Source organism: Hyla sarda, unplaced genomic scaffold (assembly GCF_029499605.1).
Source record: "Hyla sarda isolate aHylSar1 unplaced genomic scaffold, aHylSar1.hap1 scaffold_457, whole genome shotgun sequence".
Taxonomy (NCBI): domain Eukaryota; kingdom Metazoa; phylum Chordata; class Amphibia; order Anura; family Hylidae; genus Hyla; species Hyla sarda.
In genome coordinates this window covers 9,728-37,177 of record NW_026610470.1, presented here as the reverse complement: position 1 = coordinate 37,177, position 27,450 = coordinate 9,728, and the positions used below count along the sequence as shown (strand labels likewise).

Below are 27,450 nucleotides of genomic sequence, written 5' to 3'. Positions count from 1 at the left end.
ATAGCGTTCTTATTGAGTTATCAACACCTTCTAAACCAAGGCTCCTGCTCTCTACCAACTGGTCCAATCCTAAAGCTCTGGGCCCCACAGGTAGAATACAGGGCCCCACACCTACCATGCGGCACTGCCAGTATTGTGATGGTGTATTAGTGCTACATCAGGTACAACTGCACCCTAACCAAGCCTCTGATCCCACTGACCCCACAGAAGACTAGTTTAGGTGGAATCCCCCCTTAAATTTTTTTTCCCTCCATTTTTCGTCCTGTCCAGCAAGAAGACACCAGCGCGATGGCTGAACAAGTGCTCCTCCCCCTCCAGCACCTGATCGAGTCTGATATCGATGTGAAGGATCTGTCTGGGAAGATGCTGGAGGTAAAACAGGTCCCGTAGTAGAATCATTGACCCGCCCCCAAAAAAAAAAATCTATTACCCCTCCCCCCCCCCCCCGAAATCTTGGTGTCCAGTAATTATTGTCATTTTTATTGTCTCGATTTGGTGTTTAGGAATCTCCCCAAAAAAGTAATATTCCTATAGGTTGTCGCCCAAAAATATGATTATTCATATGAATTTGACCGCTATGTATTACTTATAGTCGCCACTAGTGGCCACTGTAGACAAATCTCTACAGTAGGATAATCACTGATCACATGATCGTAGGGGCCGGCTGATCACCGGGGTGTCTTGATCTATAGGCAGTGGCCTTAAACTGTGGCCCTCCAGATGTTGCAGAACTTCAACTCCCAGCATTACCGGACAGCCAAACACCTTTCTGCCTCCTCCAGAGGATCCACACTGATCATGAAAGGTAAATCAAGGCTTCTCTTTTGCAAAACTTAAACTCCCAGCATGCCCGGACAGCCAACGGCTGTCCGGGCATGCTGGGAGTTTAAGTTTTGCAACATCTGGAGGGCCACAGTTTGAGACTACTGCTCTAGATCCAGACATCCTGGTGATCAGCCGGCCCCTACAAACATGTGATCAGTGATTATCCTACTGTAATTTCGTCTGCAGTGGCAACATATAGTATTACATAGTGGTCAAATTCTTAATATTCATATTATTGGGTGACAACCTACAGGAATGTGACTCCTTTTTTTTGGAGGCGAATGCTGGGAGTTGAAGTTTTACAAAAGGAAAGCCTTGATTTACCTTTCATGATCAGTGTGGATCCTCTGGAGGAGGCAGAAAGGTGTTTGGCTGTTTAGGCATGGTGGGAGTTGAAGTTTTGCAACATCTGAAGGGCAACAGTTTGAGACCACTGATCAAGAGGAGACAATAGACCGAATTCGGAATTTGTGTTCTATTTCCTCAGATAATACAAAAAGATTTCAGGGAAAGAAGGAAAAACTGGGAACAGAAACTGAAGGAGCTGGAGAAGCACAAAGAATCCCAGGACAAGGAGATCGCAACGGTGTCGGGAAACCTGCGGAGGATGAAGACGGAACAACTGCACCTAAAGAAGGAACTGACCGCCAGGTGTGATGGGAGATAGGGGGCAGTATTATAGTGGTTATATTCTTGTATATAGGAGGCAGTATTATAGTAGTTATATTCTTGTATATAGTGGGCAGTATTATAGTAGTTATATTCTTGTATATAGGAGGCAGTAATATAGTAGTTATATTCTTGTATATAGGGGGCAGTATTATAGTAGTTATATTATTGTATATAGGAGCAGTATTATAGTAGTTATATTCTTGTATATAGGAGCAGTATTATAGTAGTTATATTCTTGTGTATAGGAGGCAGTATTATAGTAGTTATATTCTTGTATATAGGAGGCAGTATTATAGTAGGTATATTCTTGTATATAGCAGCAGTATTATAGTAGTTATATTCTTGCATATAGGAACAGTATTATAGTAGTTATATTCTTGTATATAGGAGCAGTATTATAGTAGTTATATTCTTGTATATAGGAGCAGTATTATAGTAGTTATATTCCTGTATATAGGGAGCAGTATTATAGTAGTTATATTCTTGTATATAGGAGGCAGTATTATAGTAGTTATATTCTTGTATATAGGAGCAGTATTATAGTATTATATTCTTGTATATAGGAGCAGTATTATAGTAGATATATTCTTGTATATAGGAGCAGTATTATAGTAGTTATATTCTTGTATATAGGAGCAGTATTATAGTAGATATATTCTTGTATATAGGAGCAGTATTATAGTAGTTCTTGTATATAGGAGCAGTATTATAGTAGTTATTTTCTTGTATATAGGAGGCAGTATTATAGTAGTTATATTCTTGTATATAGGAGACAGTATTATAGTAGTTATATTCTTGTATATAGGAGGCAGTATTATAGTAGTTATATTCTTGTATATAGGAGGCAGTATTATAGTAGTTATATTCTTGTATATAGGAGCAGTATTATAGTAGTTTTTATTCTTGTATATAGGAGCAGTATTATAGTAGTTATATTCTTGTATATAGGGGCGGTATTATAGGAGTTATATTCTTGTATATAGGAGGCAGTATTATAGGAGTTATATTCTTGTATATAGGAGCAGTATTATAGGAGTTATATTCTTGTATATAGGAGCAGTATTATAGTAGTTATATTCTTGTATATAGGAGCAGTATTATAGTAGTTATATTCTTGTATATAGGAGCAGTATTATAGTAGTTATATTCTTGTATATAGGGGCAGTATTATAGTAGTTATATTCTTGTATATAGGAGGCAGTATTATAGTAGTTATATTCTTGTATATAGGAGGCAGTATTATAGTAGTTATATTCTTGTATATAGGAGCAGTATTATAGTAGTTATATTCTTGTATATAGGAGCAGTATTATAGTAGTTATATTCTTGTATATAGGAGGCAGTATTATAGTAGTTATATTCTTGTATATAGGGGCAGTATTATAGTAGTTATATTCTTGTATATAGGAGGCAGTATTATAGTAGTTATATTCTTGTATATAGGGGCAGTATTATAGTAGTTATATTCTTGTATATAGGAGGCAGTATTATAGTAGTTATATTCTTGTATATAGGGGCAGTATTATAGTAGTTATATTCTTGTATATAGGAGCAGTATTATAGTAGTCATATTCTTGTAAATAGGAGCAGTATTATAGTAGTTATATTCTTGTATATAGGAGGCAGTATTATAGTAGTTATATTCTTGTATATAGCAGCAGTATTATAGTAGTTATATTCTTGTATATAGGGGCAGTATTATAGTCGTTATATTCTTGTATATAGGAGCAGTATTATAGTAGTTATATTCTTGTATATAGGAGCAGTACTATAGTAGTTACATTCTTGTATATAGGAGCAGTATTATAGTAGTTATATTCTTGTATATAGGAGCAGTATTATAGTGGTTATATTCTTGTATATAGGAGGCAGTATTATAGTAGCTATATTCTTGTATATAGGAGCAGTATTATAGTAGTTATATTCTTGTATATAGGAGGCAGTATTATAGTAGTTATATTCTTGTATATAGGAGCAGTATTATAGTAGTTTTATTCTTGTATATAGGAGCAGTATTATAGTAGTTATATTCTTGTATATAGGGGCGGTATTATAGGAGTTATATTCTTGTATATAGGAGGCAGTATTATAGTAGTTATATTCTTGTATATAGCAGCAGTATTATAGTAGTTATATTCTTGTATATAGGGGCAGTATTATAGTAGTTATATTCTTGTATATAGGAGCAGTATTATAGTAGTTATATTCTTGTATATAGGAGCAGTACTATAGTAGTTACATTCTTGTATATAGGAGCAGTATTATAGTAGTTATATTCTTGTATATAGGAGCAGTATTATATTAGATATATTCTTGTATATAGGAGCAGTATTATAGTAGTTATATTCTTGTATATAGGAGCAGTATTATAGTAGTTATATTCTTGTATATAGGGGCAGTATTATAGTAGTTACATTCTTGTATATAGGAGCAGTATTATAGTAGTTATATTCTTGTATATAGGAGCAGTATTATAGTAGTTATATTCTTGTATATATAGGAGCAGTATTATAGTAGTTATATTCTTGTATATAGGAGCAGTATTATAGTAGTTATATTCTTGTATATAGGAGCAGTATTATAGTAGTTATATTCTTGTATATAGGAGCAGTATTATAGTAGTTATATTCTTGTATATAGGAGCAGTATTATAGTAGTTATATTCTTGTATATAGGAGCAGTATTATAGTAGTTAAATTCTTGTATATAGGAGCAGTATTATAGTAGTTAAATTCTTGTATATAGGAGCAGTATTATAGTAGTTATATTCTTGTATATAGGAGCAGTATTATAGTAGTATATTATTGTATATAGGAGGCAGTATTATAGTAGTTATATTCTTGTATAAAGGGGCAGTATTATAGTAGTTATATTCTTGTATATAGGAGCAGTATTATAGTAGTTATATTCTTGTATATAGGAGCAGTATTATAGTAGTTATATTCTTGTATATAGGAGCAGTATTATAGTAGTTATATTCTTGTATATAGAAGGCAGTATTATAGTAGTTATATTCTTGTATATAGGAGCAGTATTATAGTAGTTATATTCTTGTATATAAGAGCAGTATTATAGTAGTTATATTCTTGTATATAGGGGCAGTATTATAGTAGTTATATTCTTGTATATAGGGGGCAGTATTATAGTAGTTATATTCTTGTATATAGGAGACAGTATTATAGTAGTTGTATTCTTGTATATAGAAGCAGTATTATAGTAGTTATATTCTTGTATATAGGAGCAGTATTATAGTAGTTATGTTCTTGTATATAGGAGCAGTATTATAGTAGTTATATTCTTGTATATAGGAGCAGTATTATAGTAGTTATATTCTTGTATATAGGAGCAGTATTATAGTAGTTATATTCTTGTATATAGGAGCAGTATTATAGTAGTTATATTCTTGTATGTAGGGGGCAGTATTATAGTAGTTATATTCTTGTATATAGGAGCAGTATTATAGTAGATATATTCTTGTATGTAGGAGCAGTATTATAGTAGTTATATTCTTGTATATAGGAGCAGTATTATAGTAGTTATATTCCTGTATATAGGAGCAGTATTATAGTAGATATATTCTTGTATGTAGGGGGCAGTATTATAGTAGTTTATATTATTGTGTATGTAGGTATACGTCTGCAATACCCAATAATAGAGATAAATTAGAGGGATTTACTTGCACAGCATATGGGGATAAGTCAGACCTTTAGAGTAATGTTTCTTAGTTATTTTTCTCATAACAAGGGGTTAATGAGGGCCCTTGACATGGTGGTTGTGGAGATTTGGCAGCAGGTAGAGGCGGTCTCTCGGTGGTGTCTGTGTACTGTATTCATGATCTGTATGTAAACATCATTTAATCGCTCGGCGCAGCTTCACACGGGGAGACAGATCCATCTCCCGGCGCTGCGCTGGACTCGCGTGACTCCGCCATTTATTACCCCCGTCCCCCCCCCCCCCCCCCCCCACTTAGTTTTCCTTCTTTTACCGCTTGTTCTCCAGGCTTTCAGGGTATTAGACCTAGAATTAAGTTGTCGAGATGATATAAAATGGATGATAAAGTTGTGTTCTGTTCTTATACAGAGAGGGATCAGCTGTGCTGGGGATCAGCAGGGAGGAGACGGTGAAGAGGCCTCCGAGAGTGGTCACCGGCCTCCTCCTTTGCCCTCGCCTTTGCCCTCGCCTGATTGAGGAGGTACAATTGTTATAATAAGGTCTGCTGACACTTGTAGTCCTGCTCATTCTACAGCAGGGAAAGTCAGAAGGCCGGACTGGTGAGAGAACCCAAGTATCGACTTTAGCATCACTAGTAGTTTAGGTTGAGTGCTGCGGTGTTCCCCTGGGGCGCTCCTGGTGACTATTTCCAGGCCAGTGGTATAAAGAAGCCCCTGGTGGGATGTGTGTAGTAAAAACCAGGACACCGGGACTCAAAGGGGGATGCAGAGTAACAGTAACTTTTCTTAAACTACTTCCACATAGTGGGGGCACAGATCTTTTGCCTTTCCCTACCCTTAGCCCTAGCCTTGCCCCCGCCTTAGCCTTGCCCCAGCCCCAGCCTTGCCCCCAGCCCTAGCCTTGCCCCAGCCCTAGCCTTGCCCCAGCCCTAGCCTTGCCCCAGCCCTAGCCTTGCCCCAGCCCTATCCTTGCCCCAGCCCTAGCCTTGCCCCAGCCCTAGCCTTGCCCCAGCCCTAGCCTTGCCCCAGCCCTAGCCTTGCCCCAGCCCTAGCCTTGCCCCAGCCCTAGCCTTGCCCCAGCCCTAGCCTTGCCCCAGCCCTAGCCTTGCCCCAGCCCTAGCCTTGCCCCAGCCCTAGCCTTGCCCCAGCCCTAGCCTTGCCCCAGCCCTAGCCTTGCCCCAGCCCTAGCCTTGCCCCAGCCCTAGCCTTGCCCCAGCCCTAGCCTTGCCCCAGCCCTAGCCTTGCCCCAGCCCTAGCCTTGCCCCAGCCCTAGCCTTGCCCCAGCCCTAGCCTTGCCCCAGCCCTAGCCTTGCCCCAGCCCTAGCCTTGCCCCAGCCCTAGCCTTGCCCCAGCCCTAGCCTTGCCCCAGCCCTAGCCTTGCCCCAGCCCTAGCCTTGCCCCAGCCCTAGCCTTGCCCCAGCCCTAGCCTTGCCCCAGCCCTAGCCTTGCCCCAGCCCTAGCCTTGCCCCAGCCCTAGCCTTGCCCCAGCCCTAGCCTTGCCCCAGCCCTAGCCTTGCCCCAGCCCTAGCCTTGCCCCAGCCCTAGCCTTGCCCCAGCCCTAGCCTTGCCCCAGCCCTAGCCTTGCCCCAGCCCTAGCCTTGCCCCAGCCCTAGCCTTGCCCCAGCCCTAGCCTTGCCCCAGCCCTAGCCTTGCCCCAGCCCTAGCCTTGCCCCAGCCCTAGCCTTGCCCCAGCCCTAGCCTTGCCCCAGCCCTAGCCTTGCCCCAGCCCTAGCCTTGCCCCAGCCCTAGCCTTGCCCCAGCCCTAGCCTTGCCCCAGCCCTAGCCTTGCCCCAGCCCTAGCCTTGCCCCAGCCCTAGCCTTGCCCCAGCCCTAGCCTTGCCCCAGCCCTAGCCTTGCCCCAGCCCTAGCCTTGCCCCAGCCCTAGCCTTGCCCCAGCCCTAGCCTTGCCCCAGCCCTAGCCTTGCCCCAGCCCTAGCCTTGCCCCAGCCCTAGCCTTGCCCCAGCCCTAGCCTTGCCCCAGCCCTAGCCTTGCCCCAGCCCTAGCCTTGCCCCAGCCCTAGCCTTGCCCCAGCCCTAGCCTTGCCCCAGCCCTAGCCTTGCCCCAGCCCTAGCCTTGCCCCAGCCCTAGCCTTGCCCCAGCCCTAGCCTTGCCCCAGCCCTAGCCTTGCCCCAGCCCTAGCCTTGCCCCAGCCCTAGCCTTGCCCCAGCCCTAGCCTTGCCCCAGCCCTAGCCTTGCCCCAGCCCTAGCCGTGCCCCAGCCCTAGCCGTGCCCCAGCCCTAGCCGTGCCCCAGCCCTAGCCGTGCCCCAGCCCTAGCCGTGCCCCAGCCCTAGCCGTGCCCCAGCCCTAGCCGTGCCCCAGCCCTAGCCGTGCCCCAGCCCTAGCCGTGCCCCAGCCCTAGCCGTGCCCCAGCCCTAGCCTTGCCCCAGCCCTAGCCTTGCCCCAGCCCTAGCCTTGCCCCAGCCCTAGCCTTGCCCCAGCCCTAGCCTTGCCCCAGCCCTAGCCTTGCCCCAGCCCTAGCCTTGCCCCAGCCCTAGCCTTGCCCCAGCCCTAGCCTTGCCCCAGCCCTAGCCTTGCCCCAGCCCTAGCCTTGCCCCAGCCCTAGCCTTGCCCCAGCCCTAGCCTTGCCCCAGCCCTAGCCTTGCCCCAGCCCTAGCCTTGCCCCAGCCCTAGCCTTGCCCCAGCCCTAGCCTTGCCCCAGCCCTAGCCTTGCCCCAGCCCTAGCCTTGCCCCAGCCCTAGCCTTGCCCCAGCCCTAGCCTTGCCCCAGCCCTAGCCTTGCCCCAGCCCTAGCCTTGCCCCAGCCCTAGCCTTGCCCCAGCCCTAGCCTTGCCCCAGCCCTAGCCTTGCCCCAGCCCTAGCCTTGCCCCAGCCCTAGCCTTGCCCCAGCCCTAGCCTTGCCCCAGCCCTAGCCTTGCCCCAGCCCTAGCCTTGCCCCAGCCCTAGCCTTGCCCCAGCCCTAGCCTTGCCCCAGCCCTAGCCTTGCCCCAGCCCTAGCCTTGCCCCAGCCCTAGCCTTGCCCCAGCCCTAGCCTTGCCCCAGCCCTAGCCTTGCCCCAGCCCTAGCCTTGCCCCAGCCCTAGCCTTGCCCCAGCCCTAGCCTTGCCCCAGCCCTAGCCTTGCCCCAGCCCTAGCCTTGCCCCAGCCCTAGCCTTGCCCCAGCCCTAGCCTTGCCCCAGCCCTAGCCTTGCCCCAGCCCTAGCCTTGCCCCAGCCCTAGCCTTGCCCCAGCCCTAGCCTTGCCCCAGCCCTAGCCTTGCCCCAGCCCTAGCCTTGCCCCAGCCCTAGCCTTGCCCCAGCCCTAGCCTTGCCCCAGCCCTAGCCTTGCCCCAGCCCTAGCCTTGCCCCAGCCCTAGCCTTGCCCCAGCCCTAGCCTTGCCCCAGCCCTAGCCTTGCCCCAGCCCTAGCCTTGCCCCAGCCCTAGCCTTGCCCCAGCCCTAGCCTTGCCCCAGCCCTAGCCTTGCCCCAGCCCTAGCCTTGCCCCAGCCCTAGCCTTGCCCCAGCCCTAGCCTTGCCCCAGCCCTAGCCTTGCCCCAGCCCTAGCCTTGCCCCAGCCCTAGCCTTGCCCCAGCCCTAGCCTTGCCCCAGCCCTAGCCTTGCCCCAGCCCTAGCCTTGCCCCAGCCCTAGCCTTGCCCCAGCCCTAGCCTTGCCCCAGCCCTAGCCTTGCCCCAGCCCTAGCCTTGCCCCAGCCCTAGCCTTGCCCCAGCCCTAGCCTTGCCCCAGCCCTAGCCTTGCCCCAGCCCTAGCCTTGCCCCAGCCCTAGCCTTGCCCCAGCCCTAGCCTTGCCCCAGCCCTAGCCTTGCCCCAGCCCTAGCCTTGCCCCAGCCCTAGCCTTGCCCCAGCCCTAGCCTTGCCCCAGCCCTAGCCTTGCCCCAGCCCTAGCCTTGCCCCAGCCCTAGCCTTGCCCCAGCCCTAGCCTTGCCCCAGCCCTAGCCTTGCCCCAGCCCTAGCCTTGCCCCAGCCCTAGCCTTGCCCCAGCCCTAGCCTTGCCCCAGCCCTAGCCTTGCCCCAGCCCTAGCCTTGCCCCAGCCCTAGCCTTGCCCCAGCCCTAGCCTTGCCCCAGCCCTAGCCTTGCCCCAGCCCTAGCCTTGCCCCAGCCCTAGCCTTGCCCCAGCCCTAGCCTTGCCCCAGCCCTAGCCTTGCCCCAGCCCTAGCCTTGCCCCAGCCCTAGCCTTGCCCCAGCCCTAGCCTTGCCCCAGCCCTAGCCTTGCCCCAGCCCTAGCCTTGCCCCAGCCCTAGCCTTGCCCCAGCCCTAGCCTTGCCCCAGCCCTAGCCTTGCCCCAGCCCTAGCCTTGCCCCAGCCCTAGCCTTGCCCCAGCCCTAGCCTTGCCCCAGCCCTAGCCTTGCCCCAGCCCTAGCCTTGCCCCAGCCCTAGCCTTGCCCCAGCCCTAGCCTTGCCCCAGCCCTAGCCTTGCCCCAGCCCTAGCCTTGCCCCAGCCCTAGCCTTGCCCCAGCCCTAGCCTTGCCCCAGCCCTAGCCTTGCCCCAGCCCTAGCCTTGCCCCAGCCCTAGCCTTGCCCCAGCCCTAGCCTTGCCCCAGCCCTAGCCTTGCCCCAGCCCTAGCCTTGCCCCAGCCCTAGCCTTGCCCCAGCCCTAGCCTTGCCCCAGCCCTAGCCTTGCCCCAGCCCTAGCCTTGCCCCAGCCCTAGCCTTGCCCCAGCCCTAGCCTTGCCCCAGCCCTAGCCTTGCCCCAGCCCTAGCCTTGCCCCAGCCCTAGCCTTGCCCCAGCCCTAGCCTTGCCCCAGCCCTAGCCTTGCCCCAGCCCTAGCCTTGCCCCAGCCCTAGCCTTGCCCCAGCCCTAGCCTTGCCCCAGCCCTAGCCTTGCCCCAGCCCTAGCCTTGCCCCAGCCCTAGCCTTGCCCCAGCCCTAGCCTTGCCCCAGCCCTAGCCTTGCCCCAGCCCTAGCCTTGCCCCAGCCCTAGCCTTGCCCCAGCCCTAGCCTTGCCCCAGCCCTAGCCTTGCCCCAGCCCTAGCCTTGCCCCAGCCCTAGCCTTGCCCCAGCCCTAGCCTTGCCCCAGCCCTAGCCTTGCCCCAGCCCTAGCCTTGCCCCAGCCCTAGCCTTGCCCCAGCCCTAGCCTTGCCCCAGCCCTAGCCTTGCCCCAGCCCTAGCCTTGCCCCAGCCCTAGCCTTGCCCCAGCCCTAGCCTTGCCCCAGCCCTAGCCTTGCCCCAGCCCTAGCCTTGCCCCAGCCCTAGCCTTGCCCCAGCCCTAGCCTTGCCCCAGCCCTAGCCTTGCCCCAGCCCTAGCCTTGCCCCAGCCCTAGCCTTGCCCCAGCCCTAGCCTTGCCCCAGCCCTAGCCTTGCCCCAGCCCTAGCCTTGCCCCAGCCCTAGCCTTGCCCCAGCCCTAGCCTTGCCCCAGCCCTAGCCTTGCCCCAGCCCTAGCCTTGCCCCAGCCCTAGCCTTGCCCCAGCCCTAGCCTTGCCCCAGCCCTAGCCTTGCCCCAGCCCTAGCCTTGCCCCAGCCCTAGCCTTGCCCCAGCCCTAGCCTTGCCCCAGCCCTAGCCTTGCCCCAGCCCTAGCCTTGCCCCAGCCCTAGCCTTGCCCCAGCCCTAGCCTTGCCCCAGCCCTAGCCTTGCCCCAGCCCTAGCCTTGCCCCAGCCCTAGCCTTGCCCCAGCCCTAGCCTTGCCCCAGCCCTAGCCTTGCCCCAGCCCTAGCCTTGCCCCAGCCCTAGCCTTGCCCCAGCCCTAGCCTTGCCCCAGCCCTAGCCTTGCCCCAGCCCTAGCCTTGCCCCAGCCCTAGCCTTGCCCCAGCCCTAGCCTTGCCCCAGCCCTAGCCTTGCCCCAGCCCTAGCCTTGCCCCAGCCCTAGCCTTGCCCCAGCCCTAGCCTTGCCCCAGCCCTAGCCTTGCCCCAGCCCTAGCCTTGCCCCAGCCCTAGCCTTGCCCCAGCCCTAGCCTTGCCCCAGCCCTAGCCTTGCCCCAGCCCTAGCCTTGCCCCAGCCCTAGCCTTGCCCCAGCCCTAGCCTTGCCCCAGCCCTAGCCTTGCCCCAGCCCTAGCCTTGCCCCAGCCCTAGCCTTGCCCCAGCCCTAGCCTTGCCCCAGCCCTAGCCTTGCCCCAGCCCTAGCCTTGCCCCAGCCCTAGCCTTGCCCCAGCCCTAGCCTTGCCCCAGCCCTAGCCTTGCCCCAGCCCTAGCCTTGGCCCAGCCCCAGCCCCAGCCCCCGCCCCAGCCCCAGCCCCAGCCCCCGCCCCAGCCCAGCCCCCGCCCCAGCCCAGCCCCCGCCCCAGCCTAGGCCCAGCCCCCGCCCTAGGCCAGCCCCCGCCCTAGGCCAGCCCCCGCCCTAGGCCAGCCCCCGCCCTAGCCCCAGCCCCCGCCCTAGCCCCAGCCCCCGCCCTAGCCCCAGCCCCCGCCTTAGCCCAGTGAACAGCTATATGTATATAACAGAGATGATGACCACGGGGCTGGTCAGTGGTGATGATATCACTCAGCGGGCGGGGCTAGTGTGTAGAGAAGAGATGAAGACACACCTCCTGGCACTGTAGAGGATAATGCATTGTCTAGGAAGAGAGGGAGGAGCCAGGGAGCTGCTGAGACAACACCACACTGACATTGAGAGGACTACACAACTTATTGTCAGGAAAGAGAGAGGAACTGTTGGGATAACACTCTCCCAGCCTCTACCCCACCGCCAACTCCTAGTGAGCAATCCATCTCAGCCCCCCCCCCCCCCCCCCCCTCACACACACCTCTCCTGCAATGGACAACCTACCTCCAGCCTCTAACCTGCTGATACCTCTAGGTGAACAATCCCCATAACATATATACAGTAGAACATACACAACATATATGCCGTATAAAATACACAAAATATATACAGTAGAACATACACAACATATATACCGTATAAAATACACAACATATATACCGTATGAACATAAACAACATATATGCCGAATAAAATACACAACATATATACCGTATGAACATACACAACATATATACCGTATGAACATACACAACATATATACCGCATGAACATACACAACATATATGCCGCATAAAATACGCAAAATATATACAGTAGAACATACGCAAAATATATACAGTAGAAAATACGCAAAATATATATACAGTAGAACATACGCAACGTATGTACAGTATAAGGAGCAAAGTATATGACCTCACTGACAACTTTATGTACAGAAGATTCATCCTCAGACCTTGTGACATGGAAGAACATTAGGTTCACCACCCCCGTCTGTTCAGTCTGTATCATATTACCGCCTCACTTATAGTATAAATCCTCATGTCACCGCATCATCTGCTCAGTGTCCTGTAACCTCCACTGCTGCTTTCTATCAGAAGCCTATAGATAGAAAACATCCAGTACATAGGGGGCAGTATTATAGTAGTTATATCCTTGTGTATAGGAGCAGTATTATAGTAGTTATATACTTGTATATAGGGAGCAGTATTATAGTAGTTATATTCTTGTATATAGGAGCAGTATTATAGTAGTTATATTCTTGTATATAGGAGCAGTATTATAGTAGTTATATTCTTGTATATAGGAGCGGTATTATAGTAGTTATATTCTTGTATATAGGAGCAGTATTATAGTAGTTATATTCTTGTATATAGGAGCAGTATTATAGTATTATATTCTTGTATATAGGGGCAGTATTATAGTAGTTATATTGTTGTATATAGGGAGCAGTATTATAGTAGTTATATTCTTGTATATAGGAGCAGTATTATAGTAGTTATATTGTTGTATATAGGAGCAGTATTATAGTAGTTATATTCTTGTATATAGGAGGCAGTATTATAGTAGTTATATTCTTGTATATAGGGAGCAGTATTATAGTAGTTATATTGTTGTATATAGGAGCAGTATTATAGTAGTTATATTGTTGTATATAGGAGCAGTATTATAGTAGTTATATTCTTGTATATAGGGAGCAGTATTATAGTAGTTATATTGTTGTATATAGGAGCAGTATTATAGTAGTTATATTGTTGTATATAGGAGCAGTATTATAGTAGTTATATTCTTGTATATAGGAGCAGTATTATAGTATTATATTCTTGTATATAGGGGCAGTATTATAGTAGTTATATTCTTGTATATAGGAGCAGTATTATAGTAGTTATATTCTTGTATATAGGAGCAGTATTATAGTAGTTATATTCTTGTATATAGGAGCAGTATTATAGTAGTTATATTCTTGTATATAGGAGCAGTATTATAGTAGTTATATTCTTGTATATAGGAGCAGTATTATAGTAGTTATATTCTTGTATATAAGAGCAGTATTATAGTAGTTATATTCTTGTATATAAGAGCAGTATTATAGTAGTTATATTGTTGTATATAGGGACAGTATTATAGTAGTTATATTGTTTTATATAGGGGCAGTATTATAGTAGTTGTATTCTTGTATATAGGAGCAGTATTATAGTAGTTGTATTCTTGTATATAGGAGCAGTATTATAGTAGTTATATTCTTGTATATAGGAGCAGTATTATAGTAGTTATATTCTTGTTTATAAGAGCAGTATTATAGTAGTTATATTGTTGTATATAGGGACAGTATTATAGTAGTTATATTGTTTTATATAGGGGCAGTATTATAGTAGTTGTATTCTTGTATATAGGAGCAGTATTATAGTAGTTGTATTCTTGTATATAGGAGCAGTATTATAGTAGTTATATTCTTGTATATAGGAGAAGTATTATAGTAGTTATATTCTTGTATATAGGAGCAGTATTATAGTAGTTATATTCTTGTATATAGGAGCAGTATTATAGTAGTTATATTCTTGTATATAGGGGGCAGTATTATAGTAGTTATATTCTTGTATATAGGAGGCAGTATTATATTAGTTATATTCTTGTATATAGGAGCAGTATTATAGTAGTTATATTCTTGTATATAGGGGGCAGTATTCTAGTAGTTATAGTATTTTATTAAGGAATGTTATAAAACCCTATTTCAGTAGTGTGCGGTAGTTTTTCTCCCCGCAGACCTCTCCGGCCTCATCCTGTTTGATGCTCTTCAGTCATTGTGAGGTTTTGTGTGTCTTTTATCTGGTTTTTGCATGTGACATCAGTCGGTAGTTTGAGGAACAAAGAAAACCTTCGGACAGGTGCACGCTCCCCTCCTCCGCTTCATGTCATTGACTTGTGGTTTCCACTCATTGAACAGAACCCACGAGCTGGAGGCTGCCAGGCACCATCAGGAGGAAGCCGAGGGGAAGAACGCCGCCGTCCTCGCCCAACTCCACGACTCGGCCTGCAGACAAGCGGAGCTGGGCGCACAGGTACCACTCTCTCCTGGTACACCCTATGGCACTGCCCGGCTCTGTGGGTGGCGTGGACTCTTGGCTGCCTTCGTGGTTACACAACTTTGACCAACCGAAGGGTGAGGGGAGGTTTTGGGGAAGTTGTCCTTTACCCAATCTGCTTCCTGCAGAAGCTTTCTCAGGCTTTAATCTCTGGTGTCAGCCGCTCACTCTTCTGCTGTAGCCGTATACCTGTCCTAAGCCTCCTAGTTGCAGCGCCGGACTGTGGCTATACATATAACATATATTCTCTTCTTCATTGTCATCTGCAGATTGAGGAGCTGGAAGCTTCTCTCCACACCGTGCGATCAGAGGCGGAGGAGCGGCAGAGGGACCTGGCGGAAGCGCAGAGGCAGCAGCGAGAGCTGCAGACGGCGGTGGAGGGGTTAACCAGCGAGTGCCGGAGCCGAGAACAGAAGGCGATCGAGCAGGAGGGTGAGTGAGATCTGTGGGGATCGGCCGTATGGCTGCACTAGAATGACAAGGCTGCGACCAGAGAACGGCGCCAACTGCGCAAAAAATAAATAATTCTATTGGTCGCTATCGATTGACCCGATTGTTGTCAGTGCCGGCCGGTGAAACGCCGAAACACTTAAGAAATGTCATTTGTAAAAATGTGCTCATTTCTGGTGGGAACTTCTGCAAAATTTAATAATCTGGAGATGAAAATGTGTTTTGTACTTTTTGCACGTAAGATTTTTTTTTATCTTTTAAAATGTTACTAATAAAAAAAAAATATATAATGTGTGTGTGTGTTTATATATATATATATATATATATATATATATATATATATATATTTCACGTACATACATATACACTTTATTTATTTTTTAATCTTTTTTTAAGGTTTTTTCGGCAATGGTCTTCAGATTGTGGACCATTTTAGATGTTGCGATACTACAACCTCCAGCATGCCCGGACAGCCAACAGCTGGGAGTTGTAATTTTACAACATCTGGAGGTCCAGGGTTTGAAGACCACTGGTTTATACCTCCTCCTTATTTCCCTTCTGCTGCACAAGAATTTCTTCAATAAAACCCGTCCATGCAGAACGACTTCACGGGAAAGTTTCTGGAATTTTGGAATAATGTCACAAATTTTCATGTTATTGGGGGGTGTGTGTGTGTTTTTTTTTTTATCTTTTTCTTGTTGTTGTTGTTGTTGTTGTTGTTCCTCTTCCATGTCACAATTTCCAGGATTTTTTTTTTTGAAATGTATTATTAAATGAATACTAATAATTTGCAAACAATAAATATTTGCATATTTAAAATACTTTTTTTTTAGTTTCCGCTTGGGTTTGCTTTCCGGTTTAATTATTATTATTATTTATTATTATTTATTATTATTATTTAGCTTCATATGATGTAGTCATTTTGCGATAATTGAGGTTACAGATTTGTGTAATCTTCCTCATTTATTATTAAGTATAAGGTTGATGATGATGATATTATATTTTTTTTTTATTTTCCCCCAGAGACCATAAAAGTTCTGCGGAGCCGGCTGTGGGATCACCAGGTAGATCTTGTTGTCCTCGATCTCCTCCTCGTGTTTGTAGACTTGATGGTTTTTGTGCTTTGTTTTTTCCCATCAGCCTCTTCTGTCGGGTTCTCTCCGCATGATGCGTTGAGGTTTGGGGGGGTTGTCTCATTAATGTGTGTGGGTCCTATTATTGTGTGTGGGTCCTATTATTGTGTGGGGGTCCTATTATTGTGTGTGGGTCCTATTATTATGTGGGGGCCCTCTCCTCACTTTGTAGGATCCTCTATGAGTTGGAGAATCCTTTCAAGGTCAGGGGTCCTCTGCTAACATTGTGTGCTAACATTAAGTGAGGGTTCACTTAATGTGTGTGGGGGTCCTCTTGGTGTTTTGGCACCTCTCATCACTTTGTGGGGTCCTCTTCTTATTGTGTGGGGGTCTTCTGACTCTGTGGCAGAGGGGCAATCTTCTTATACTGGGGTCTCCTCGCTCTGTGTGGTGGGGAGCAGTCCTCTTATTGTGCGGGGGTCTCCTCTCTGTATGTGAGGGGTTTTCTTTTATACTGGGGTCTCCTCGCTCTGTGTGATGGGGGGCAGTCCTCCTCTTATTGTGTGGGGGTCTCCTCTCTATGTGAGGGGTCTACTTTCCTTATACTGGGGTCTCCTCGCTCTGTGTGGTGGGGGCAGTCCTCTTATTGTGCGGGGGTCTCCTCTCTGTATGTGAGGGGTTTTCTCTTATACTGGGGTCTCCTCGCTCTGTGTGGTGGGGGCAGTACTCTTATTGTGCGGGGGTCTCCTCTCTGTATGTGAGGGGTTTTCTTTTATACTGGGGTCTCCTCGCTCTGTGTGATGGGGGGCAGTCCTCCTCTTATTGTGTGGGGGTCTCCTCTCTGTATGTGAGGGGTCTACTCTCCTTATACTGGGGTCTCCTCGCTCTGTGTGGTGGGGGGCAGTCCTCTTATCATGCTGGGGTCTCCCCTCTGTATGTGAGGGGTTTTCTCTTATACTGGGGTCTCCTCGCTCTGTGTGGGGGTCTCCTCTGTATGTGAGGGGTTTCTCTTATACTGTGGTCTCCTTGCTCTGTGTGGTGGGGGGCAGTCCTCTTATCATGCGGGGGTCTCCTCTCTGAATGTGAGGGGTTTTCTCTTATACTGGGGTCTCCTCGCTCTGTTGTGGGGGGCAGTCCTCTTCTTATTGTGCGGGGGTCTCCTCTCTATATGTGAGGGGTTTCTCTTATACTGGGGTCTCCTCGCTCTGTGTGATGGGGGGCAGTCCTCCTCTTATTGTGTGGGGGTCTCCTCTCTGTATGTGAGGGGTCTACTTTCCTTATACTGGGGTCTCCTCGCTCTGTGTGGTGGGGGCAGTCCTCTTTTTGTGCGGGGGTCTCCTCTCTGTATGTGAGGGGTTTCTCTTATACTGGGGTCTCCTTGCTCTGTGTGGTGGGGGGGTCTCCTCTGTATGTGAGGGGTTTTCTCTTATACTGGGGTCTCCCCCTCTGTGTGGTGGGGGGCAGTCCTCTTATCATGCGGGGGTCTCCTCTCTGTATGTGAGTGGTTTTCTCTTATACTGGGGACTCCTCGCTCTGTGTGGTGGGGGGCAGTCCTCCTCTTATTGTGCGGGGGTCTCCTCTGTATGTGAGGGGTTTTCTCTTATACTGAGGTCTCCTCGCTCTGTGTGGTGGGGGGCAGTCCTCCTCTTATTGTGCGGGGGTCTCCTCTGTATGTGAGTGGTTTTCTCTTATACTGGGGTCTCCTCGCTCTGTGTGGTGGGGGCAGTCCTCTTTTTGTGCGGGGGTCTCCTCTCTGTATGTGAGGGGTTTCTCTTATACTGGGGTCTCCTTGCTCTGTGTGGTGGGGGGCAGTCCTCTTATCATGCGGGGGTCTCCTCTCTGTATATGAGGGGTTTTCTCTTATACTGGGGTCTCCTCGCTCTGTGTGGTGGGGGGCAGTCCTCCTCTTATCATGCGGAGGTCTCCTCTCTGTATGTGAGGGGTTTCTCTTATACTGGGGTCTCCTTGCTCTGTGTGGTGGGGGGCAGTCCTCTTATCATGCGGAGGTCTCCTCTCTGTATGTGAGTGGTTTTCTCTTATACTGGGGTCTCCTCGCTCTGTGTGGTGGGGGGCAGTCCTCTTCTTATTGTGCGGGGGTCTCCTCTCTGTATGTGAGGGGTTTTCTCTTATACTGGGGTCTCCTCGCTCTGTGTGATGGGGGGCAGTCCACCTCTTATTGTGTGGGGGTCTCCTCTCTGTATGTGAGGGGTTTTCTCTTATACTGGGGTCTCCTCGCTCTGTGTGGTGGGGGGCAGTCCTCCTCTTATTGTGCGGGGGTCTCCTCTGTATGTGAGTGGTTTTCTCTTATACTGGGGTCTCCTCGCTCTGTGTGGTTGGGGGCAGTCCTCTTATTGTGTGGGGGTCTCCTCTCTGTATGTGAGGGGTTTTCTCTTATACTGGGGTCTCCTCGCTCTGTGTGATGGGGGGCAGTCCTCTTCTTACTGTGCGGGGGTCTCCTCTCCTTATACTGGGGTCTCCTCGCTCTGTGTGGTGGGGGGCAGTCCTCTTATCATGCGGGGGTCTCCTCTCTGAATGTGAGGGGTTTTCTCTTATACTGGGGTCTCCCCCTCTGTGTGGTGGGGGGCAGTCCTCTTATCATGCGGGGGTCTCCTCTCTGTATGTGAGGGGTTTCTCTTATACTGGGGTCTCCTCGCTCTGTGTGGTGGGGGGCAGTCCTCTTCTTATTGTGCGGGGGTCTCCTCTCTGTATGTGAGGGGTTTCTCTTATACTGGGGTCTCCTCGCTCTGTGTGGTGGGGGGCAGTCCTCCTCTTATCATGCGGGGGTCTCCTCTCTGAATGTGAGGGGTTTTCTCTTATACTGGGGTCTCCTCGCGCTCTGTTGTGGGGGGCAGTCCTCTTATCATGCGGGGGTCTCCTCTCTGAATGAGAGGGGTTTTCTCTTATACTGGGGTCTCCCCCTCTGTGTGGTGGGGGGCAGTCCTCCTCTTATCATGCGGGGGTCTCCTCTCTGTATGTGAGGGGTTTCTCTTATACTGGGGTCTCCTCGCTCTGTTGTGGGGGGCAGTCCTCCTCTTATCATGCGGGGGTCTCCTCTCTGTATGTGAGGGGTTTCTCTTATACTGGGGTCTCCTCGCTCTGTGTGGTGGGGGGCAGTCCTCTTCTTATTGTGCGGGGGGTCTCCTCTCTGTATGTGAGGGGTTTCTCTTATACTGGGGTCTCCTCGCTCTGTTGTGGGGGGCAGTCCTCCTCTTATCATGCGGGGGTCTCCTCTCTGTATGTGAGGGGTTTCTCTTATACTGGGGTCTCCTCGCTCTGTGTGGTGGGGGGCAGTCCTCTTCTTATTGTGCGGGGGGTCTCCTCTCTGTATGTGAGGGGTTTTCTCTTATACTGGGGTCTTCTCACTGTTTTTGGTGGGGGGCAGTCCTCTTATCGTTCGGAGGTCTTCTCCCTGTTGGGGGGGGGGGGTTCCTCGTTTTGTGTACTCCTTCACTATAATCAGTCCGCACTCCCAGTAAACCAGTCTGTGCAGGATCCATCCCAGTATACGGCTCCAGTGCAGACGCTCCCCATAGACCGGCGACTTGTACGGCCTGGAACAGTCAGAATCGGATCCTCGGAGAAGCAGTGGGGGGGGGGGAGGAATTGGTGGGGGGGGGGCGGACCTCCCTCCCAGACCTCACATTATGGGGGAGTCCACAATATAAATATTTGCTCCTTATATACAAACACCTTCTCTTCTTCTCCAGGCAAGTGAAGGATCCGGACGTCTCCCGCCTGCACTCAAGGAGGAGGCTCAGCTCGGATACACTCCGCTATTAGGTAACATCTGCTGCTGAGATACATCTGGTCTGTTATATGGAATTATTGCATGTTCTGTATCTTCACTAAAGGAGGACAAAGGAGTTATATAGGATTATTTATATTTAAATAAAAAATAGCGACTTCTCCCAGGAACAGCTCCACCCCATCCCTCAGGTTACGTGTGGTATTGCTGCTTAGTTCTATTAAAGTGATTGGAACCTGGCTGTAATACTGCACACAACCTGGGAACAGAGGTGGCGCTGTTTCTGGGAGAATCATTTTTAATAATTTATTTTTTTTTCTTCACTAATCCTTGACTCCAGGTGGAGTTAACCCTTAAACTGTCCCACTATCTTTTTTGACATTGATATGAAAATTAGGAACATGGAGTCATGTGACCAGCAAGGGACGCATATTGGCCCCAATATATGAGGTTTAATCAGCTTCCGTAACAGCGTCTGTCAGAAATGCCTTGGATGGGATCAGAAAAGGGGAGGAGCCTCTAGGTGTCAAAACAAAGATGGCGGCCGGTAGCTGGTTAATACGTACACTGGGTATAATCTGTAGCTGCAGAATAAAAATGGCTGCTGGGGGCCACAGAAACAACTTGTAAATAACACGCATTAAATCTGCGTTTCAGATGCTCTGTCGCTGGAGGCGGGGCAGCGAACGGCGAACCAACAAAAAGCGGACGCAAACCTGAGAGAATCTGCAGCATCACAAGAGGTGACATCACTGATCCCAGAGCGGTGAGCACGGCCGAGGGAGCGGGAATTAAAAAAAATATATAATAATAATAATAATAATAATTTTTTTAATTTTTTTGTACATTTTTGCATTTTTTTTAGTTATTTTAATATTTTATTTAATAATAAATTAAAATTTCATTTTATTAATATTGTTAATTTTATTATTTTACTTTTTTCTATCCTTGGTGGTGGCAGAATTTTTTTTTTTTTTTTTTTTTTGTAGAGGTTTGCATTTTTTATATTTATTTAATTATTATTATTAATAATTACATTTTATTTAAAATGTATTTCATTATTTATAATCTATTTAAAATGTATTTGAATTAGGATTGTACAAAATATTACTAAATTATTATTAAATAAGATTATAAATGTATTACTTAATAAATATTATAAAAGATAAAATAATAAAATATAATATTAGTAATAGAGGCTTTCATCTGAAAACAGCGCCACCCCTGTCCTCAGGTTGTGTGCGGTATTACTACTCTGCTCCGTTTACTTTAATGGCACCCATCTGCAATACCGCACACAGCCAGAGGACGGGGTTGGCGCTGTTTTTGGACAAAAGCCGCCTTCTAATCCTGGATAAACCCTTTTTAGTTCTTGGTCCATTTGAATATTTACGTCTCCGGGCGCGTTACACTAAACACATGCAAAGCTGCTGCCGACAATACATACGTGTGGAAAGAATGAGGAGATAAACAAATCAGGGGGGTGTAAACTTTCCCTTCCGGGCACGAAGCGTCCTGACAGGCGCCGCCAGCTGCGCCGCAACGTGACCATCTATAGAGCGGAGGAGAAGTCATTGCTATAGGATGGAGACGTTCAGTGACAGCAAGCAGAGATAGTTAGTGTTTCCATTCCATGGTTGCAAAACTACAACGCCCAGCATGCCCGGACAGCCGAAGGCTGTCCGGGCATGCTGGGAGTTGTAGTCTTGCAACAGCTGGAGGCACCCTGGTTGGGAAACACTGGACTACACAGAACAGCTCAGAATAAACTGCAACATTGTAACAATTTGTATTTATTATTGTTACTAAATTGTTACAATGTTGCAGTTTATTCTGAGCTGTTCTATCTGTGTAGTCCAGTGTTTCCCAACCAGTGTGCCTCCAGCTGTTGCAAAACTACAAATCCCAGCATGCACGGACAGCCAACGTCTACCCCGTGACCCCTGACCTCTGGTGCCCCCTTTTTTGGTCACTCTTCAGGCCCCAATATCTTCTGTGTTTTTTAGGAAATTGTTGTTTCCAGTTCTCCATTCTGGCAGCTGAGGGGAAACTTCTTACTGTTCTAATTACTTGTTTTTTCCAACCTAAAGTGAAACCTCCCAGGTGTTCAGAAAGCGAAAGGAGGGGGGAATCGGCACTTAAAGGGACAGTAACCCTACAAGAGCGTTATAAGAGGAGCGGCTGATATCATCACATATGATGTAATATATAGAGATTATATCAGTACTGGAGCGTTATAAGAGGAGCGGCTGATATCAGTCACATATGATGTAATATATAGAGATTATATCAGTACTGGAGCGTTATAAGAGGAGCGGCTGATATCATCACATATGATGTAATATATAGAGGTTATATCAGTACTGGAGCGTTATAAGAGGAGCGGCTGATATCATCACATATGATGTAATATATAGAGATTATATCAGTACTGGAGCGTTATAAGAGGAGCGGCTGATATCACATATGATGTAATATATAGAGGTTATATCAGTACTGGAGCGTTATAAGAGGAGCGGCTGATATCACATATGATGTAATATATAGAGATTATATCAGTACTGGAGCGTTATAAGAGGAGCGGCTGATATCATCATATGATGTAATATATAGAGGTTATATCAGTACTGGAGCGTTATAAGAGGAGCGGCTGATATCACATATGATGTAATATATAGAGATTATATCAGTACTGGAGCGTTATAAGAGGAGCGGCTGATATCATCACATATGATGTAATATATAGAGGTTATATCAGTACTGGAGTGTTATAAGAGGAGCGGCTGATATCATCACATATGATGTAATATATAGAGATTATATCAGTACTGGAGCGTTATAAGAGGAGCGGCTGATATCATCACATATGATGTAATATATAGAGATTATATCAGTACTGGAGCGTTATAAGAGGAGCGGCTGATATCATCACATATGATGTAATATATAGAGGTTATATCAGTACTGGAGCGTTAAAAGAAGAGCGGCTGATATCATCACATATGATGTAATATATAGAGATTATATCAGTACTGGAGCGTTATAAGAGGAGCGGCTGATATCATCACATATGATGTAATATATAGAGATTATATCAGTACTGGAGCGTTATAAGAGGAGCGGCTGATATCATCGCATATGATGTAATATATAGAGGTTATATCAGTACTGGAGTGTTATAAGAGGAGCGGCTGATATCATCACATATGATGTAATATATAGACGTTATATCAGTACTGGAGCGTTATAAGAGGAGCGGCTGATATCATCACATATGATGTAATATATAGAGGTTATATCAGTACTGGAGCGTTATAAGAGGAGCGGCTGATATCACATATGATGTAATATATAGAGGTTATATCAGTACTGGAGCGTTATAAGAGGAGTGGCTGATATCATCACATATGATGTAATATATAGAGGTTATATCAGTACTGGAGTGTTATAAGAGGAGCGGCTGATATCATCACATATGATGTAATATATAGAGGTTATATCAGTACTGGAGCGTTATAAGAGCAGCGGATGATATCATCACATATGATGTAATATATAGAGGTTATATCAGTACTGGAGCGTTATAAGAGGAGCGGCTGATATCACATATGATGTAATATATAGAGATTATATCAGTACTGGAGCGTTATAAGAGGAGCGGCTGATATCATCACATATGATGTAATATATAGAGGTTATATCAGTACTGGAGCGTTAGAAGAGGAGCGGCTGATATCATCACATATGATGTAATATATAGAGGTTATATCAGTACTGGAGCGTTATAAGAGGAGCGGCTGATATCATCACATATGATGTAATATATAGAGGTTATATCAGTACTGGAGCGTTATAAGAGGAGCGGCTGATATCAGTCACATATGATGTAATATATAGAGGTTATATCAGTACTGGAGCGTTATAAGAGGAGCGGCTGATATCATCACATATGATGTAATATATAGAGATTATATCAGTACTGGAGCGTTATAAGAGGAGCGGCTGATATCACATATGATGTAATATAGAGGTTATATCAGTACTGGAGCGTTATAAGAGGAGCGGCTGATATCACATATGATGTAATATATAGAGGTTATATCAGTACTGGAGCGTTATAAGAGCAGCGGATGATATCAGTCACATATGATGTAATATATAGAGGATATATCAGTACTGGAGCGTTATAAGAGGAGCGGCTGATATCACATATTATGTAATATATAGAGATTATATCAGTACTGGAGCGTTATAAGAGGAGCGGCTGATATCATCACATATGATGTAATATATAGAGGATATATCAGTACTGGAGCGTTATAAGAGGAGCGGCTGATATCATCACATATGATGTAATATATAGAGGATATATCAGTACTGGAGCGTTATAAGAGCAGCGGATGATATCATCACATATGATGTAATATATAGAGGATATATCAGTACTGGAGCGTTATAAGAGGAGCGGCTGATATCATCACATATGATGTAATATATAGAGGTTATATCAGTACTGGAGCGTTATAAGTAGTGTTGCTCGCGAATATAGCGCTATATATTCGTAATTACGAATATTCTTTTTTTTTTTTTTTTTTTTTTTCTTCACAGTACACATCACAGTGATCATCCCTCTCTGCTTCCAGCTTGTGTGGTGTAAAGAAGGCTCTAATACTACTGTGTGAGACTGGCGCGCGAAAATTCGCATATACGAAAATTAGCATATGCTACTTTTCGCATATGCGAATTTTCGAGAATGCTAATTTTGTATATGCTAATTTTTACATATGTTAATTTTCGCATACGCGGATTTTCGCATATGCGAAAATAAAAAGAGAATATAACGAATATGCGAATATTTGCGAATATATGATGAATATTCGTCCATATATTCGCGAATATTCGCGAATTCGAATATGGCCTATGCCGCTCAACACTAGTTATAAGAGGAGCGGCTGATATCAGTCACATATGATGTAATATATAGAGATTATATCAGTACTGGAGTGTTATAAGAGGAGCGGATGATATCAGTCACATATGATGTAATATATAGAGATTATATCAGTACTGGAGCGTTATAAGAGGAGCGGGTGATATCAGTCACATATGATGTAATATATAGAGATTATATCAGTACTGGAGCGTTATAAGAGGAGCGGCTGATATCATCACATATGATGTAATATATAGAGATTATATCAGTACTGGAGCGTTATAAGAGGAGCGGCTGATATCACATATGATGTAATATATAGAGGTTATATCAGTACTGGAGCATTATAAGAGGAGCGGCTGATATCATCACATATGATGTAATATATAGAGATTATATAAGTACTGGAGCGTTATAAGAGGAGCGGCTGATATCATCACATATGATGTAATATATAGAGATTATATCAGTACTGGAGCGTTATAAGAGGAGCGGCTGATATCACATATGATGTAATATATAGAGATTATATCAGTACTGGAGCGTTATAAGAGGAGCGGCTGATATCATCACATATGATGTAATATATAGAGATTATATAAGTACTGGAGCGTTATAAGAGGAGCGGCTGATATCATCACATATGATGTAATATATAGAGATTATATCAGTACTGGAGCGTTATAAGAGGAGCGGCTGATATCACATATGATGTAATATATAGAGATTATATCAGTACTGGAGCGTTATAAGAGGAGCGGCTGATATCATCACATATGATGTAATATATAGAGATTATATCAGTACTGGAGCGTTATAAGAGGAGCGGCTGATATCACATATGATGTAATATATAGAGATTATATCAGTACTGGAGCGTTATAAGAGGAGCGGCTGATATCATCACATATGATGTAATATATAGAGGTTATATCAGTACTGGAGCGTTATAAGAGGAGCGGCTGATATCACATATGATGTAATATATAGAGGTTATATCAGTACTGGAGTGTTATAAGAGGAGCGGCTGATATCATCACATATGATGTAATATATAGAGGTTATATCAGTACTGGAGCGTTATAAGAGGAGCGGCTGATATCACATATGATGTAATATATAGAGGATATATCAGTACTGGAGCGTTATAAGAGGAGCGGCTGATATCATCACATATGATGTAATATATAGAGGTTATATCAGTACTGGAGGGTTATAAGAGGAGCGGCTGATATCATCACATATGATGTAATATATAGAGATTATATAAGTACTGGAGCGTTATAAGAGGAGCGGCTGATATCATCACATATGATGTAATATATAGAGATTATATAAGTACTGGAGCGTTATAAGAGGAGCGGCTGATATCATCACATATGATGTAATATATAGAGATTATATCAGTACTGGAGCGTTATAAGAGGAGCGGCTGATATCACATATGATGTAATATATAGAGATTATATCAGTACTGGAGCGTTATAAGAGGAGCGGCTGATATCATCACATATGATGTAATATATAGAGATTATATAAGTACTGGAGCGTTATAAGAGGAGCGGCTGATATAATCTCTATATATTACATCATATGTGATATCAGTACTGGAGCGTTATAAGAGGAGCGGCTGATATTATTCCTGAAAATATGAGATATAATGGATGAATTATGGGGAGGTTTCTGCACTTGTTATTGTTATTTTATAGGTTGAGATACAGTCTCCTCTAAACAACTTAAAATGGCCGATAACAGGGAGCAGGCGACAGTCTATTGGTATATTATATTTATATCCTTCTGTATATTGAGAAACATTTCTGTTTTTACTCTGACTCCTCGCTGTCTGATAATACAGTTTTGGAAGACATCACATTTTGAAATTTAACAATTTGAAATGTAAAAAAAAACAAGGAAAAGGACGATATCGGCAAAGAAAACGAGAAGTGAGACGAAAACTACAATTCTGAGAATAACAGGTTCATTGTATTTAAATCCACATTAGGCCAAAACTCGCAACGAAAGGGATTCAGACGGATGAGGAGATTGTTACCGCGTCTGAGATGGAGAAATCCTCCTCAAAGGTAAGAACCAGATAGAACTACTATAATACTGCTCCTATATACAGGAATATAACTACTATAATACTGCTCCTATATACAAGAATATAACTACTATAATACTGCTCCTATATACAAGAATATAACTACTATAATACTGCTCCTATATACAAGAATATAACTACTATAATACTGCCTCCTATATACAAGAATATAACTACTATAATACTGCTCCTATATACAAGAATATAACTACTATAATACTGTTCCTATATACAAGAATATAACTACTATAATACTGCTCCTATATACAAGAATATAACTACTATAATACTGCTCCTATATACAAGAATATAACTACTATAATACTGCTCCTATATACAAGAATATAACTACTATAATACTGTTCCTATATACAAGAATATAACTACTATAATACTGCTCCTATATACAAGAATATAACTACTATAATACTGCTCCTATATACAAGAATATAACTACTATAATACTGCTCCTATATACAAGAATATAACTACTATAATACTGCTCCTATATACAAGAATATAACTACTATAATACTGCTCCTATATACAAGAATATAACTACTATAATACTGCTCCTATATACAAGAATATAACTACTATAATACTGCTCCTATATACAAGAATATAACTACTATAATACTGTTCCTATATACAAGAATATAACTACTATAATACTGCTCCTATATACAAGAATATAACTACTATAATACTGCTCCTATATACAAGAATATAACTACTATAA

The 27,450-nt window shown here is 45.5% G+C and overlaps 1 protein-coding gene across 1 annotated transcript in view; it reads left to right on the top strand.

Annotated features, from left to right (window-relative positions):
* Nucleotides 1–26,703, top strand: part of LOC130335811 (inositol 1,4,5-triphosphate receptor associated 2-like) — a 56,487-nt gene extending 29,784 nt beyond the window's left edge. The window contains exons 15-22 of the mRNA XM_056553906.1: nt 271–372; nt 1,313–1,476; nt 14,268–14,382; nt 14,676–14,838; nt 15,880–15,920; nt 19,637–19,709; nt 20,332–20,440; nt 26,610–26,703. Coding sequence (XP_056409881.1) covers nt 271–372; nt 1,313–1,476; nt 14,268–14,382; nt 14,676–14,838; nt 15,880–15,920; nt 19,637–19,709; nt 20,332–20,440; nt 26,610–26,703 — 861 coding nt within the window. The remainder of the gene's footprint in view (nt 1–270; nt 373–1,312; nt 1,477–14,267; nt 14,383–14,675; nt 14,839–15,879; nt 15,921–19,636; nt 19,710–20,331; nt 20,441–26,609) is intronic.
* The last annotated feature ends 747 nt before the right edge of the window (nt 26,704–27,450 follow it).